At 39.5% G+C, this 12351-nt stretch overlaps 1 protein-coding gene and 1 long non-coding RNA gene across 2 annotated transcripts in view; one reads left to right on the forward strand and one right to left on the reverse strand.

The window, feature by feature from the left end:
- LOC149123418 (uncharacterized) overlaps positions 1-7866 on the reverse strand; it is a 207965-nt gene extending 200099 nt beyond the window's left edge. Inside the window, exon 1 of the long non-coding RNA XR_016215986.1 lies at positions 2267-7866. This is a non-coding gene — a long non-coding RNA (uncharacterized LOC149123418). The remainder of the gene's footprint in view (positions 1-2266) is intronic.
- Positions 1-12351, forward strand: part of SPTLC3 (serine palmitoyltransferase long chain base subunit 3) — a 159547-nt gene that overhangs the window by 142087 nt on the left and 5109 nt on the right. The window contains exons 10-11 of the mRNA XM_002710970.6: positions 1-136; positions 7874-8003. Of these exons, the coding sequence (XP_002711016.4) occupies positions 1-136; positions 7874-8003 (266 nt within the window). The remainder of the gene's footprint in view (positions 137-7873; positions 8004-12351) is intronic.

Below are 12351 nucleotides of genomic sequence, written 5' to 3' on the forward strand. Positions count from 1 at the left end.
GGCTGCAGAGAGTACAGCAACTTGCAAAAAATACGAAATACTTCAGACAGAGACTGCGGGAAATGGGATTCATTATCTATGGCAATGATCACTCTCCTGTTGTTCCTGTGCTCCTTTACATGCCTGGTAAAGTGGCGTAAGTATCCAAGGACTCTCAGAATCACACCTAAACCAAGGTGACCTGACCAGGATGATGCTTTTGATACTATGAGGTTTTCAGCATGGATTTCAGATTATGCACTTTGAACTGGTTGTTCAAGTTTTGAATTCACTTACACAGTTTGTCAGATGCCACCTGCCAGCCCATCAGTAGGACCTTTCAGCAAGGCTTATAGGGGAGAATCTAGGGGCTAAGGCCAACCTCTCTCAGCCTCTGTGCACATGAACACTTATCTCCAGCCTCAACTGTAAATTAAGGATGGCTTTCAGCCTTCTTTAGATCAAAGATCTTTCTCAGGGAGAACTTCTGAAGACCATCTCTCTGTGCTTTCTTGCACTGAACTTTCATGGCCATCCTCAGAGTAGAGAATCCTCATTTTAATCATGGAGAAACTGAGGCTTTCGGCAATTAAACAACTTTCCCAAAGTCATACATGGCAAACAGTAGTAAAACTAAGATGGAAAAGATAAACTTAGGTGCACTCAAAATCTTGTGCTCTTAACACCAAATTTTAATATCGCTATTATAAGACCAATTTTGAATTGTTTTACATTGGATTGCAACACTGAAACTCTGAAATTGAGCCTTAGCAACAACTGCAAAAAGAGAAAAAATGACTTTCCCATTATAGCACAATTTTACATATGAGCCATTTTTCCAATTGCTAGAGACTAATTATTTCTGTTATTTTTTAAGAAAATTAACTAGAGTTCTTTCTAAATGTAAATATATATTTGGTTTTCTGCCCAACACAGTGTAAGAAGAAATATTAAACACAATATTTTTCAGATTCTAGAAGTCTTAACTTACTCCCAACATAACACTTCTGCTGAAATGTTTGGTTTGACTGTCTAACTATCAGAATAGTTAGGTGGAGTATTTAAAGTAGATAAGTGTGCCAGTAAAAGAGGTTTGTGTCTTTGTGGTTGAGAACTCAAGGGGGTAAGACTGAGTTATAAGTTCTCAAAAGACTTATTCTTTGGAGCATTCTTTAGTGTCATTTCACCACAACAAAATAACAGGCAGCTAAAACCTACGTGAGGTTTCTTAGCATGCCTTGCAATTACACAAGCGGGCCCTTTATTTGTGACTCTAAGTCAAGAAAACAGTGCTTGGGGTGTCCAAGAAGATAGTGTGCTACAGAAATGTTGCACAATGTACTACTCCGTGCCAATGGCAGGGAGGGGTGACAATGGTGATTCCAAGTAGAAGATAATCTAAAATCTTTCACCATCTGATTTTGGAAGGCACAAAAGGAAATCAATGTTAATTCAAAGTGGCTGGGGAAATGCTACCTCCTGAAAAAAGATTTGAATCTTAGACACTTTATCACTAAACCAAAAAAGACACCAAAAATTAAACTGTTCAAGGTGAAAATGTACAATACTGGAGTAGGGGCAGCAGGAAGGCCAGGCAGCAGAGGCCAGGCTGAAGGTAGGGGGCGGTAACTCCATCTGGGTCTCCCCTATCAGTGGGAAGGGCCTAGGTATCTGGGTCATCATCTGCTGCTTCACCAGATACATTAACCGGGAGCTAGATTGGAAGCAGAGCAGCCAGGACTCAAACCCACACTCGAATATGGGATGCATATGTCACAAGTGGAGACTTAAACTGCTGTGCCACAAGACTAGCATTCTGATTGTATGTGACATGAGGTTGCTAGAGCCTACTGGTCACACACTGAGGGTAGTGTGCTTATCTCTGGTTATAAATAAGGATTCTGAGACTCATAAAGGTCCCAGCAAGCCAGTTTCTAAGAAACAGAAAACTGCTTTCTAAGATTCACACAGATTTTAAGCAGAAGAGCCCAGAATTTAAAGCCAGTTCCATTTGCCTCCTAAACCACTCTTTTGAACACACAGCAAAGTCTTTCAACTTTTGGTCCATAGGAAAAAAATGCACATCTCATTGAAGCAACACAGTATAAATTTAACTCTCTTTGATGTTATCCTTAGTGATTGTAAAGGCATCAATCACTGTGATAAAAAAAAAAAATCTAATTGTTTGAGTTTAGACAACTGAGAAAATGTTAGGAAACTGAGAAAAGGTTAGTTAAGAAAAAGACATGTCAACTGTTGCTGGTAAGAGGTGCTAACAAGACCTTACCTGGCTGCTTGGCTTTGTTTCTTTCCATGTTTCTCCCATTGAAAGTTTACTTGTAGAAAAGCTTTTGAAAACAGAGAGTAGATTGTATAAGCCAGAGTAAAAGCACTTCTTTCATTTGCTCATTTAAAAATCTTCAATTTTATTAATGAACTGCCATTTCTTCATATTTCCACCTAAGTAGAATGAAAATAAAATCTCTAGTCAGTTATCCTGTTGCACAAAGTCCTGTTACAACTCTACTACTGGAGTCTTCTATGGAGTTCAGAATAATGTAACTTCACCCATAAAATATGCACTCAAATCACCAAGTATTATTGTATGTAATACTTGGTACAGGGATTGCATTTTCCTTTCACAGCCATGTACTTGGAAGAGGGTGATACATGAGATGGAGTGGTGCTGTTTGCAATTCAATGCTAATTATTATTATTATTTCACATAGTTTAGTTTCTTTCAGCCTATGCCAGCTCTAATTTTCTCTGGGGAGTACAAACCTAGAGACTCATTATATAAAATGCCCAGTGCGATCATATACATTCACTTAAAAATGCTAGTTTTAGTAGTGTAAGTTTTAAATTCAACAGTGCACCAGTTTCATCTCAGATTTGCCTAAACAAATCAACAGAGTCATAGGTTATGCTCTATGCTCTGGCAAAACTTGCTTCCTTTGGTACAAAGACAAGCATGCAGACAGGGAAAATAGTCCACTAGGAGCCCCCGAAATGGGTCTGAGAGCATGGGTCAGGTGGTTTGTCCTCTAGCAATAAAAGCACTTGACTTGTTTCTCAGACAATTAGGAGCTCTCATCCTGTGCAGTTCCGTGGGCAGCCTTCCATAGGGTGATCAAGAAAGAGAAAGAACAGCCTCTGTTTTCAAGCTTTCTCGGTTAGAATGCTTCATCTCCGCGTAGCCATCCCAGTGCAAATCAAAGGGCAGATCTTGCCTTGCCCAAGCTGGGGGGTGGGGGGTGTCGTGTGTAAGAGAAGCCGTGTGTTTCTGTAAGTCTTGCAGTCCCCTGTGCTTCATGTGATAACCTACATTCTGCAAGAGGCAATCAACAGGCAGAGGGCAAAAGACAGATGGATGGACAGGAATGCATACTCTCCACATCTGGCTCAAGAGTTCCTTCTGAATTATGACTGGAAGGTTTCCCCAGTGCTGCCAGCTTGGAACCTAAAATAATACACCATCAACCTCTTAATGCTGAGGGCAGATCTGAGGCACTGACTTCACTTACGGGTGCAGCCACTCCGTAATTAAGGCTTCCTACAGAGAGCAACAGAGCCCAAACAAGGTAGGGGAGGACTCCCTTGGGGGTACATGCCTTTTTATCTCATCTTGACCCTTTTTTTCCCCTGAGACACTGAATTTATCAATCTTATTCATCGCTGAACATTGAATACAACTGTTCCTGTCATATTCTCAGGCATTCAGTACATGTTTATTTTATTTTATTTAAGGAATACAAATTTCATGCATTTAATATACACAAATTTGGGAACATGGTGATTCTTTCCCCCCATACTTCCTGCTCACCCATACTCCTACCCTTCTTCCTCCTCTCTCTCCCTTTTCCATTCTTATTCACAAAGATCTATTTTCAGTTAATTTTATACTCATAAGATTAACCCTACACTAAGTAGAGAGTTCACTGAATAGTATGAAGATAAAAGAAAAAAAGAACAAAACAAACAAACATTGTTCCTCAACAGTCAGGACAAGGGCTGTTCAAAATCATTGCATCTCAAGGCATCAGTTTCACTCCAGCAGATTACCTTTTAGGTACTCTATTAGTTACCACAGATCAGAGAGACCCAATGGTATTTTCTTTTTGTGACTGGCTTATTTCACTAAGTATAATGGTTTCCAATTGCATCCATTTTGCTGCAAATGACAGGATTTCATTTTTTAAAATCTGTTTAGTGTTCCATTGTGTATATATACCATAATTTCTTTATCCAGTCTTCAGTTGATGGACATCTGGGTTGATTTCATTTCTTAGCTATTGTAAATTGAGCTGAAATGAACATGGAGTGCAAATCACTTTCTCATATGCTGATTTCATTTCCTTTGGATAAATTCACAGGAGTGGGATGGCTGGGTCATATGGTAAGTCTATATTCAGCTTTCTGAGGTATCTCCATACTGTCTTCCACAGTGGCTGTACCAGTTTATATTCTCACCAACAGTGGATTAGGGTACCCTTTTCTCCACATCCTCACCAACATTTGTTGTTTGTTGATTTCTGTATGAGAGCCATTCTAACAGTGTAAGGTGCAACCTCCTTATGGTTTTTATTCACATTTCCCTGGTGGCTAGTGATCCTGAGCATTTTTTCTTGTGTCTGTTGGCCATTTGAATTTCCTCTCTTGAAAAATGTCTGTTTAGATCCTTTGCCCATTTCTTAACTGAGTTGTTCGTTTTGTAGTTGTTGAGTTTCTTGAGCTCTTTATAGATTCTGGAAATTAATCCTTTATCAGCTGCAGAGTTTGCAAATATTTTCTCCCATTCTGTCAATTGCCTCTTCACTTTGCTGAGTGTTTCTTTTGCAGTGCAGAATCTTCTCAATTTGATGTAATTTATTTGTTAATTTTGGCTTTGGCTGCCTGTGCTTCTGGGGACTTTACCAAGAAGTCTTTCCCTATGCCAGTGTCTTATAGGGTTTCCCCAAAGTTTTCTAGGAATTTGATGGTATCACATCTTAGATTTAGGTCTTTGGTCCATTTTGAGTGGATTTTTATGTAAAGTGTAAGGTAATGGTCATGCTTCATACTTCTGCATGCAGAGATCCAGTTCTCCTAGCACCATGTGTTGAAGAGACGGTCTTGGCTCTAGGTATTAATTTTAGCTTCTTTGCCAAGGATAAGTTGGTTGTAGATACATGGATTGATTTCTGGAGTTTCTATTCTGTACCATTGGTATACATGCCTGTTTTTGTGCCAGTACCAGGCTGTTTTGATTATAACTGCCTGTAGTATATCTTGAGATCTGATATTGTGATTCCTCCAGCTTTGTTTGTGTTGTTTAAGAATGCTTTAGCAATTCGGGGTCACTTGGTTTCCATATGAATTTTAGCATCATTTTTCTAGGTCTGAGAAGAATGTTGTTGGTATTTTTATTGTGATTGCATTGAATCTATAAATTGCTTTTGGTAGTATGGACATTTTTGATTCTTCCTATCCATGAACATGGAAGATTTTTCCACTTCTTAAATGCCTTCTTCCATTTCTTTCTTTAATGTTTTGTAATTATTTTCATCATAGAGAATTTTAATGTTGTAGGTTAAAGTTGTTTCAAGGTATTTAAAATTTTTTGTAGATATTGTGAATGGAATTGATTTTTGAAGTTCTTTCTCAGCTATAGTATTTCTGTGTATAAAAGGCTATTGATTTTTGTGTGTTGAGTTTATATCCTGCTACTTTACCAAACTCTTTAATGAGTTTCAATAGTCTATTCGTGGAGTCTTTTGTGTCCCCTAAATGTAGAATCATGTGATCAGCAAATAGGGATAGTTTGACTTCCTTCTTCCAAATTTGTATCCCTTTGATTTTGTTGTCTTGCCTAACAGCTCTGGCTAAAACTTCCAGGACTAAGTAAAATAGCAACGGTGAGAGTGGGCATCCTTGTTCTGGATCTTAATGGGAATGCTTCCAGTTTTTCCCCATTCAGTAGGATGCTGGCTGTTATAAATTGCCTTGATCGTTTTGAGAAATGTTCCTTGTATACCCAAGTTGCTTAAAGTTTCATCATAAAAGGATGTTGAATTTTATCAAATGCTTTCTCTGACTCTAATGAAATAATCATATGGTTTTTTTACCTCAGTTTGTTAATGTGTCGTATCACATGTTTTGATTTGCAAATGTTCAACCATCCCTACATACCAGAGATAAAACCCCACTTGGTCCCATGAGTGATCTCCCTGATGTGTTGTTGGATTTGATTAGCTAGTATTTTATTGAAGATTTTTGCATCTATGTTCATCAGGGAAATTGGTCTATAATTCTCTTTTTCTGTTTTTTTCTTTTTCTGGCTTAGGAATTAAGGTAATGCTGGCTTTGTGGGAGTTTGGGAGGATATCCTCACTTTCAATTGTTTTGAATAGCTTGAGAAAAATTAGAATTAGTTTTTCTTTAAATATCTGGTAGAATGCAGCAGTGAGGCTGTCAGGACCTAGGCTTTTCTTTGTTGGGAGGGTCTTTATTACTAATTCAATCTCCATCTTGGTTATTGGTCTGTTTATGTGTTCTATGTTTTCATGACTCAATTTTGGTAGGTTATATGTTTCCAGGAATCTATCCATTTCTTCTAGGTTTCAGAATTTGTTGGCATACAGCTCTTTGTAGTAATTCCTGATGATTGTTTTTATTTCTGTGGTGTCTGTTGTTTCACTTTGACTTTTAGCAAAGACATTTATAGACTTTGAGTTTGATATTCTAGAATTGTTACTGGTGTTACTCTGAAAAACAGAGTCCAGAATAACAAAAAGAAGGAACTGTAGCTTACAAAAGTTGTATACTGTGCTGAAGAGCTCTATAATTATATGACTTGTATCCCACATGTTGTGTCTTCCTACTAAGTTCTCTATGGGTGTAAACTTTTTTTCCTGTCTCCCTCTGCCACATTCCCCTTTAACCTAGCCAATGGGCTTATTATTCCTGAAATTACCTGGTTCAGTCACACATAAAAAATAACTGCTATTTAGTACATCTATTTCTTAGATCTGATTTGCTATTTCTTATATCTAGTTTGATGGAAAATATAATCTTTGGCTCTAGAGTAGTATATTGGTTTGGCGTTGAATTTTCTGATCTTGATATTCAAATTATAGTCACTGACATGGGCATTTAGCCTTGCAATTAAGATGCCAGTTGGGAACCCTGCATCCCACACTGGAGTACCTGGTTTATACTTAGCTATGGCTCCTGACTCCAGGTTCCTGCTAATGTAGACACTGAGAGGCAGTGGTGATGACTCAAGTAATTAGGTCCCTGCCACTCATGTGGGAAACCTGGATCAAGTTCTGGCTCCCAACTTCAGCCTTGCCCAGGCTCAGGTGTTAAAGGCATTTGGGGAGTGAACCAGAGGCATTTGGGATCTCCCTGTCTCTCTGTCCTCTAAGATAATATAATTTTTTAAAATTATAGTCACTAAATATAGACCTCTTGACATTTGCACATTGTTGATACTAATTTTTATGAAAATATGTAGGTTTGCACTTAATATGTACTCTTTCTTATGTAACTGCATTGTATAGCTGTTGGTTGTTAGTCCTAGGAACCCTGATGATGAAGGATTTCACATCAAAGCAGCCTTGTTAAGCAACAGTCACATACCACATACATCAGCAATTCTGCTCCATGTCAAAGACTCAGTACCCACAATTATCTAATGAGTGTGTCAGGACCCATAATATCACACCCAATAACAAGCAGTATCAAGTGACTGACCATTTCTCTGTCAATTTTATTTGACAGAAATTTAACTCCAATCTTCTTCTACTTATGAAAAAAGAAAAAGTCATTAGTAATATTCCTTTTCTGCAGACAGGATAATTTTGTCTTTTCTCAGCCAATCTCCTTTTTAACATTTTTTTTGCTTTTCCCTAAGGGCTTTTGCAAGGCATATGTTAGAGAAGAAAATTGCAGTGGTTGTCGTTGGATTTCCAGCCACTCCCCTGGCAGAAGCTCGGGCTCGGTTTTGTATTTCAGCAGCACATACCCGGGAGATGTTAGACAAGGTGAGTACGGCCTAGCCCAACGGAATCTCTAGTCCTGCTCCCTTGGATTCTCAGTCTATTTATTAAGCCAGCCTGGGGCTTTTGAAGTTTCTCTTGGGTGATTTAGAAAACCACTAGGGAAACTCACTGCTAAAAAGCAAGGGTACCTCCACAATGCCCAAAAATGGGACTAATTCAACAGAAAAATGAAATTATTTTAACAAAAATCTGAGTCAAGGTATTATTTTGGTTCTATAGTAGCCAAATTTCCTGCTATTTACTTGTTCTTAAATGTAAAAATTGATCTTGCATGCTATTTTAGCATTAGCTGCCTGTTATCCTTATATTTTTCATACCTACTAAATCTACCATAAAATCTAGCCCTGCTTAGCAACATGTTGGAAAACCAAGACAGACCTATATTTTATCAGACAGACTTAAAAGTGATGGAAATGATTTAAAATCTGCATCTCATTGTCCCTTGACTTCACTTTTATATGAGTGAGTCACATCAGAGAACTAAGTCATCCCAATCAGTTTGGGGTTAATTGCAAATGCTAATGAGTGTCTGCTATGTGCAAACTCTACCGGAAAAAGACTAAGGAAGGGAAATAATAAGCAAGCAAATAATGATAATACCACACGCAGTAAATTAATCTTGAAAAAGGAATACAGTTGGGGAGATGATAGTTCACAACAACCTAGTGTGTATTGCAAAAACAAAGAGAAGAACAAAGCTCCAAGTCTCCAGTTACAAAGTAATGTCAAAGAAAGGGAGGTGGTCATTACCTGTTTGGATCACCGTATACTGTACACATGTATTGAAAGGTCACATTGTAGCCCATAAATATGTACAATTATTATTAATAAAAATTTTAAAGAAATATGGAAAACTTTGGGAACATGAAGACAGGAATGAGTTATTATAATGGAGGAGATTCACAGAAGAGGTAACTTTTGAGGCAGGTTTTTTGATAGAGACTGTGGAGTAGCATTCAAGGTTTTTTTGACTAGTGGTGCTGCATAACTATGAAGTTAATATGACAAATGTGTTCAGAGAAAAGAGGCAAGAGGAGGGGACATAAAATGGAGCTATTTGAACAAAATAAGGGATAACAAAGCCAATGGCAGCAGGAACTAAAGAAATGGACCTATGAGCATTCATTACAAGTGCACAGCGCTGCCTAGAGTTAGCACATGATTGGATGTGGGGAACATGTGAGAAGGACCATAAGATACCTTGAGGTATGCAGGATGGTAAAGCAGTTAAACAGACAAGCTACACAGTAAGGAACAGCAAATTTGCAATGGTAATGGAGAAATAAAATGAGCATAGTTCTAGACCTAGTGAGATTAGTTGTCTATGGACCACTAATCAGAGAAAATTGGATTCTAAAGCCCCGAGAGTGTACATGGCAAGAGGTACTACAGTTTAGGGAAATGAGGGGCCATTAAAGCTGGTGGCAGAAGATATTACTTTTTTTTTTTTTTTTTTTTTGACAGGCAGAGTGGACAGTGAGAGAGAGAGAGAGAGAGAGAGAAAGGTCTTCCTTTGCTGTTGGTTTACCCTCCAATGGCCGCCGCGGCCGGCGTGCTGATCCGAAGGCAGGAGCCAGGTGCTTCTCCTGGTCTCCCATGGGGTGCAGGGCCCAAGCACCTGGGCCATCCTCCACTGCACTCCCTGGCCACAGCAGAGAGCTGGCCTGGAAGAGGGGCAACCGGGACAGAATTCGGCACCCCGACCAGGACTAGAACCTGGTGTGCCGGCGCCGCAAGGCGGAGGATTAGCCTAGTGAGCCACGGCGCCGGCCCAAAAGCTGGTGGCAGAAGATATATAATTGTTCAGTGAGAAGGATCAGGCCAAGGTCAGACATCTGTGTGGTGCCCACGTATCTGGGTATATATAGGGATCACAGTCAGGGAATTAGACTTAGAGGAGGCTAGAATGATCCAAGAAAGCCTGGACTGATGTGGTGCTAAATACAGTGAAGAGGGGGGTCGGCCCCGTAGCTCACTTGGTTAATCCTCCACCTGTGGCCCTGGCATCCCAAATGGGTGCTGGGTTCTAGTCCTGGTTGCTACTCTTCCAGTCCAGCTCTCTGCTGTAGCCTGGGAGGGCAATGGAGGATGGTCCAAGTACTTGGGCCCTGCACCCACATGAGAGACCAGGAAGAAGCACCTGGCTCCTGGCTTTGGATCAGCGCAGTGCCGGCTGTAGCAGCCATTTGGGGAGTGAACCAATGGAAGACTTTTCTCTCTGTCTCTCTCTCTCTCACTATCTGTAACTCTACCTGTCAAATAAATAAATAAAAATCTTTAAAAAAATTTTTAAAAAGATACAGTGAAGAGGAACAGGGGGGAGATCTAAATGTGACCCCCCCCCAAAAAAAAACCTGCAGAAAATTTAAGTAGGGTGAGAGGTGAAAAGACAGTATTGGATTAGCCATTAGTAGAAGCTTGATGTTCTCACATTGGGCAGTTTTAGGAAAATGCAGGGAAGAAAAATAAGAATACAAAGAATAAAACAGTGAAGAAGGTAGTTTGAATCTGAACTACACACACCCAGAGTGTGACTGTGTCTTTCTTCTTAACCATTATAACTATAGTACTTAAACCAGTGTTACTGCATAATAGGTACACAACAAAAATTTGCTGAATGGCACATTAACAACGGAGCTTACTCTAGGTATTGAGATGGGAAGTCAGCTGAATGAACTCTATTGTTCTTCATATCCTTCTTTATTTTTAGTTATGGCATTTATTTCTAGTACATTCATTTAAATGTCATTTCTTTTCAATGGAGTGACTTGATGGTAAGAAGGATTACAAGGAAGGAAATACAAAATGTTTGTTTATAAAAAAAGTCAAGTTTAGAAAAACTCCATGGAAATGGATGAAGACTTGAACATGTTTGTACATCAATGGAAGAAGGTGATGAAGAGGGGGCCTGCAGGCAAGAATGAGCAGAGGGGGTGACCAGGGAGCAAGCTACCACAGATGACCAGAGAGGATAGGAAGATGGATTAAGGTTGTATTTCTGGTGAGCCAAGGAATATTGAGATACTCACATATACACAATTCTGTAGCTATCCGACCTTGTGATTCTCTTCACAAGTTCTTAGTTACTGCAAAAAACCAGGTTTGAAAGGAACACCAAGGCATCATCTAGATAGATGCTTCTAAACTTTTGAGATCATGCACCCCATTCAGTAAAAACAATCTGAACAGCTCCTTACTATATACATAAGAGAAAGAGAAACAATGACCCAGCTGAACAGCCAAGGCACTAAGATAGCAACTGCACATAAATGCTCACAAAATGTAAACAACACTAGACAAATGCATGCAATGCCTATGTTTGGAACAAGACAGACATAAAATGATTTCAGATCTTCCCTTTTTAATTAAAGGCTTATCCCTTACCAATGACAGCTCTAAACTCACCTTAATGCGTCCACCCTGTGGGTAAAAATTGTAAATATACAAGTCAGTTAACTGCACCTGCTGAGTGACACCAGCCAACTCAGAACCCTGCTTTGGGTGGGGGGCGGGGTTTTGCTGTGGCACAATAGGTTAATCCTTTACCTGTGGCACCCGCATCCCATATGGGCACCGGTTCTAGTCCTGGCTGCCCCTCTTCCAATCCAGCCCCCTGCTGATGACCTGGGAAAGCAGTGGAACACGGCTCAAGTTCTTGGGCCCCTGCACACATGTGGGAGACCAGAAGAAGCTCCTGGCTCCTGGATTTGGATCAGCACAGCTCTGGCCATTGTGGCCATTTGGGAGAGTGAATCAGCGGAAGGAAGACCTTTCTCGCTGTCCCTCCCTCTTTCTGTCTGTAACTCTACCTTTCAAATAAATAAATAAAATCTTTGAAAAAAAAAAGAAAGAAAGAAAGAACGCCGCTCCCCCAAATGGCAGTCAGCTAAGGAACTCTAACTTTGAGTATAGGTGTGTACTGGGTAGTCTTTCTTTACCATGAACTATTACATTATGTCGATTATAAAACAGGAATTAAAAAGTTTAAAATTTTAACCTAAAAAATGACTAGAAATCCTAATACTTTCCTCCTGCACTCCCCTTGAATTGTCTCACCCATGATCCCAGGGGTTGTACTCCACTACAGACCCCACTGAGCTGTTCCATAACCCACCTTCCACAACCATCAATAGAAATTATCCCAGATAGATGACATTTAAAGGGTAACTGTGTATTTTTTTTCCTTAGGACTTGGATGTGCATAGAAAAATCTAGAAAAACCAGGAAGATCATTTTTAAAAAGTTTTATCTATTTATTTGAAAGGCATAGTTATAGAGAGGCAGAGGCAGAGAAAGAGAGAAGTTTTCTCTCTGCTGATTCACTCCCCAG

This window comes from Oryctolagus cuniculus, chromosome 11 (assembly GCF_051225735.1).
Source record: "Oryctolagus cuniculus isolate XC-2025 breed Fujian yellow rabbit chromosome 11, ASM5122573v1, whole genome shotgun sequence".
Lineage (NCBI taxonomy): Eukaryota > Metazoa > Chordata > Mammalia > Lagomorpha > Leporidae > Oryctolagus > Oryctolagus cuniculus.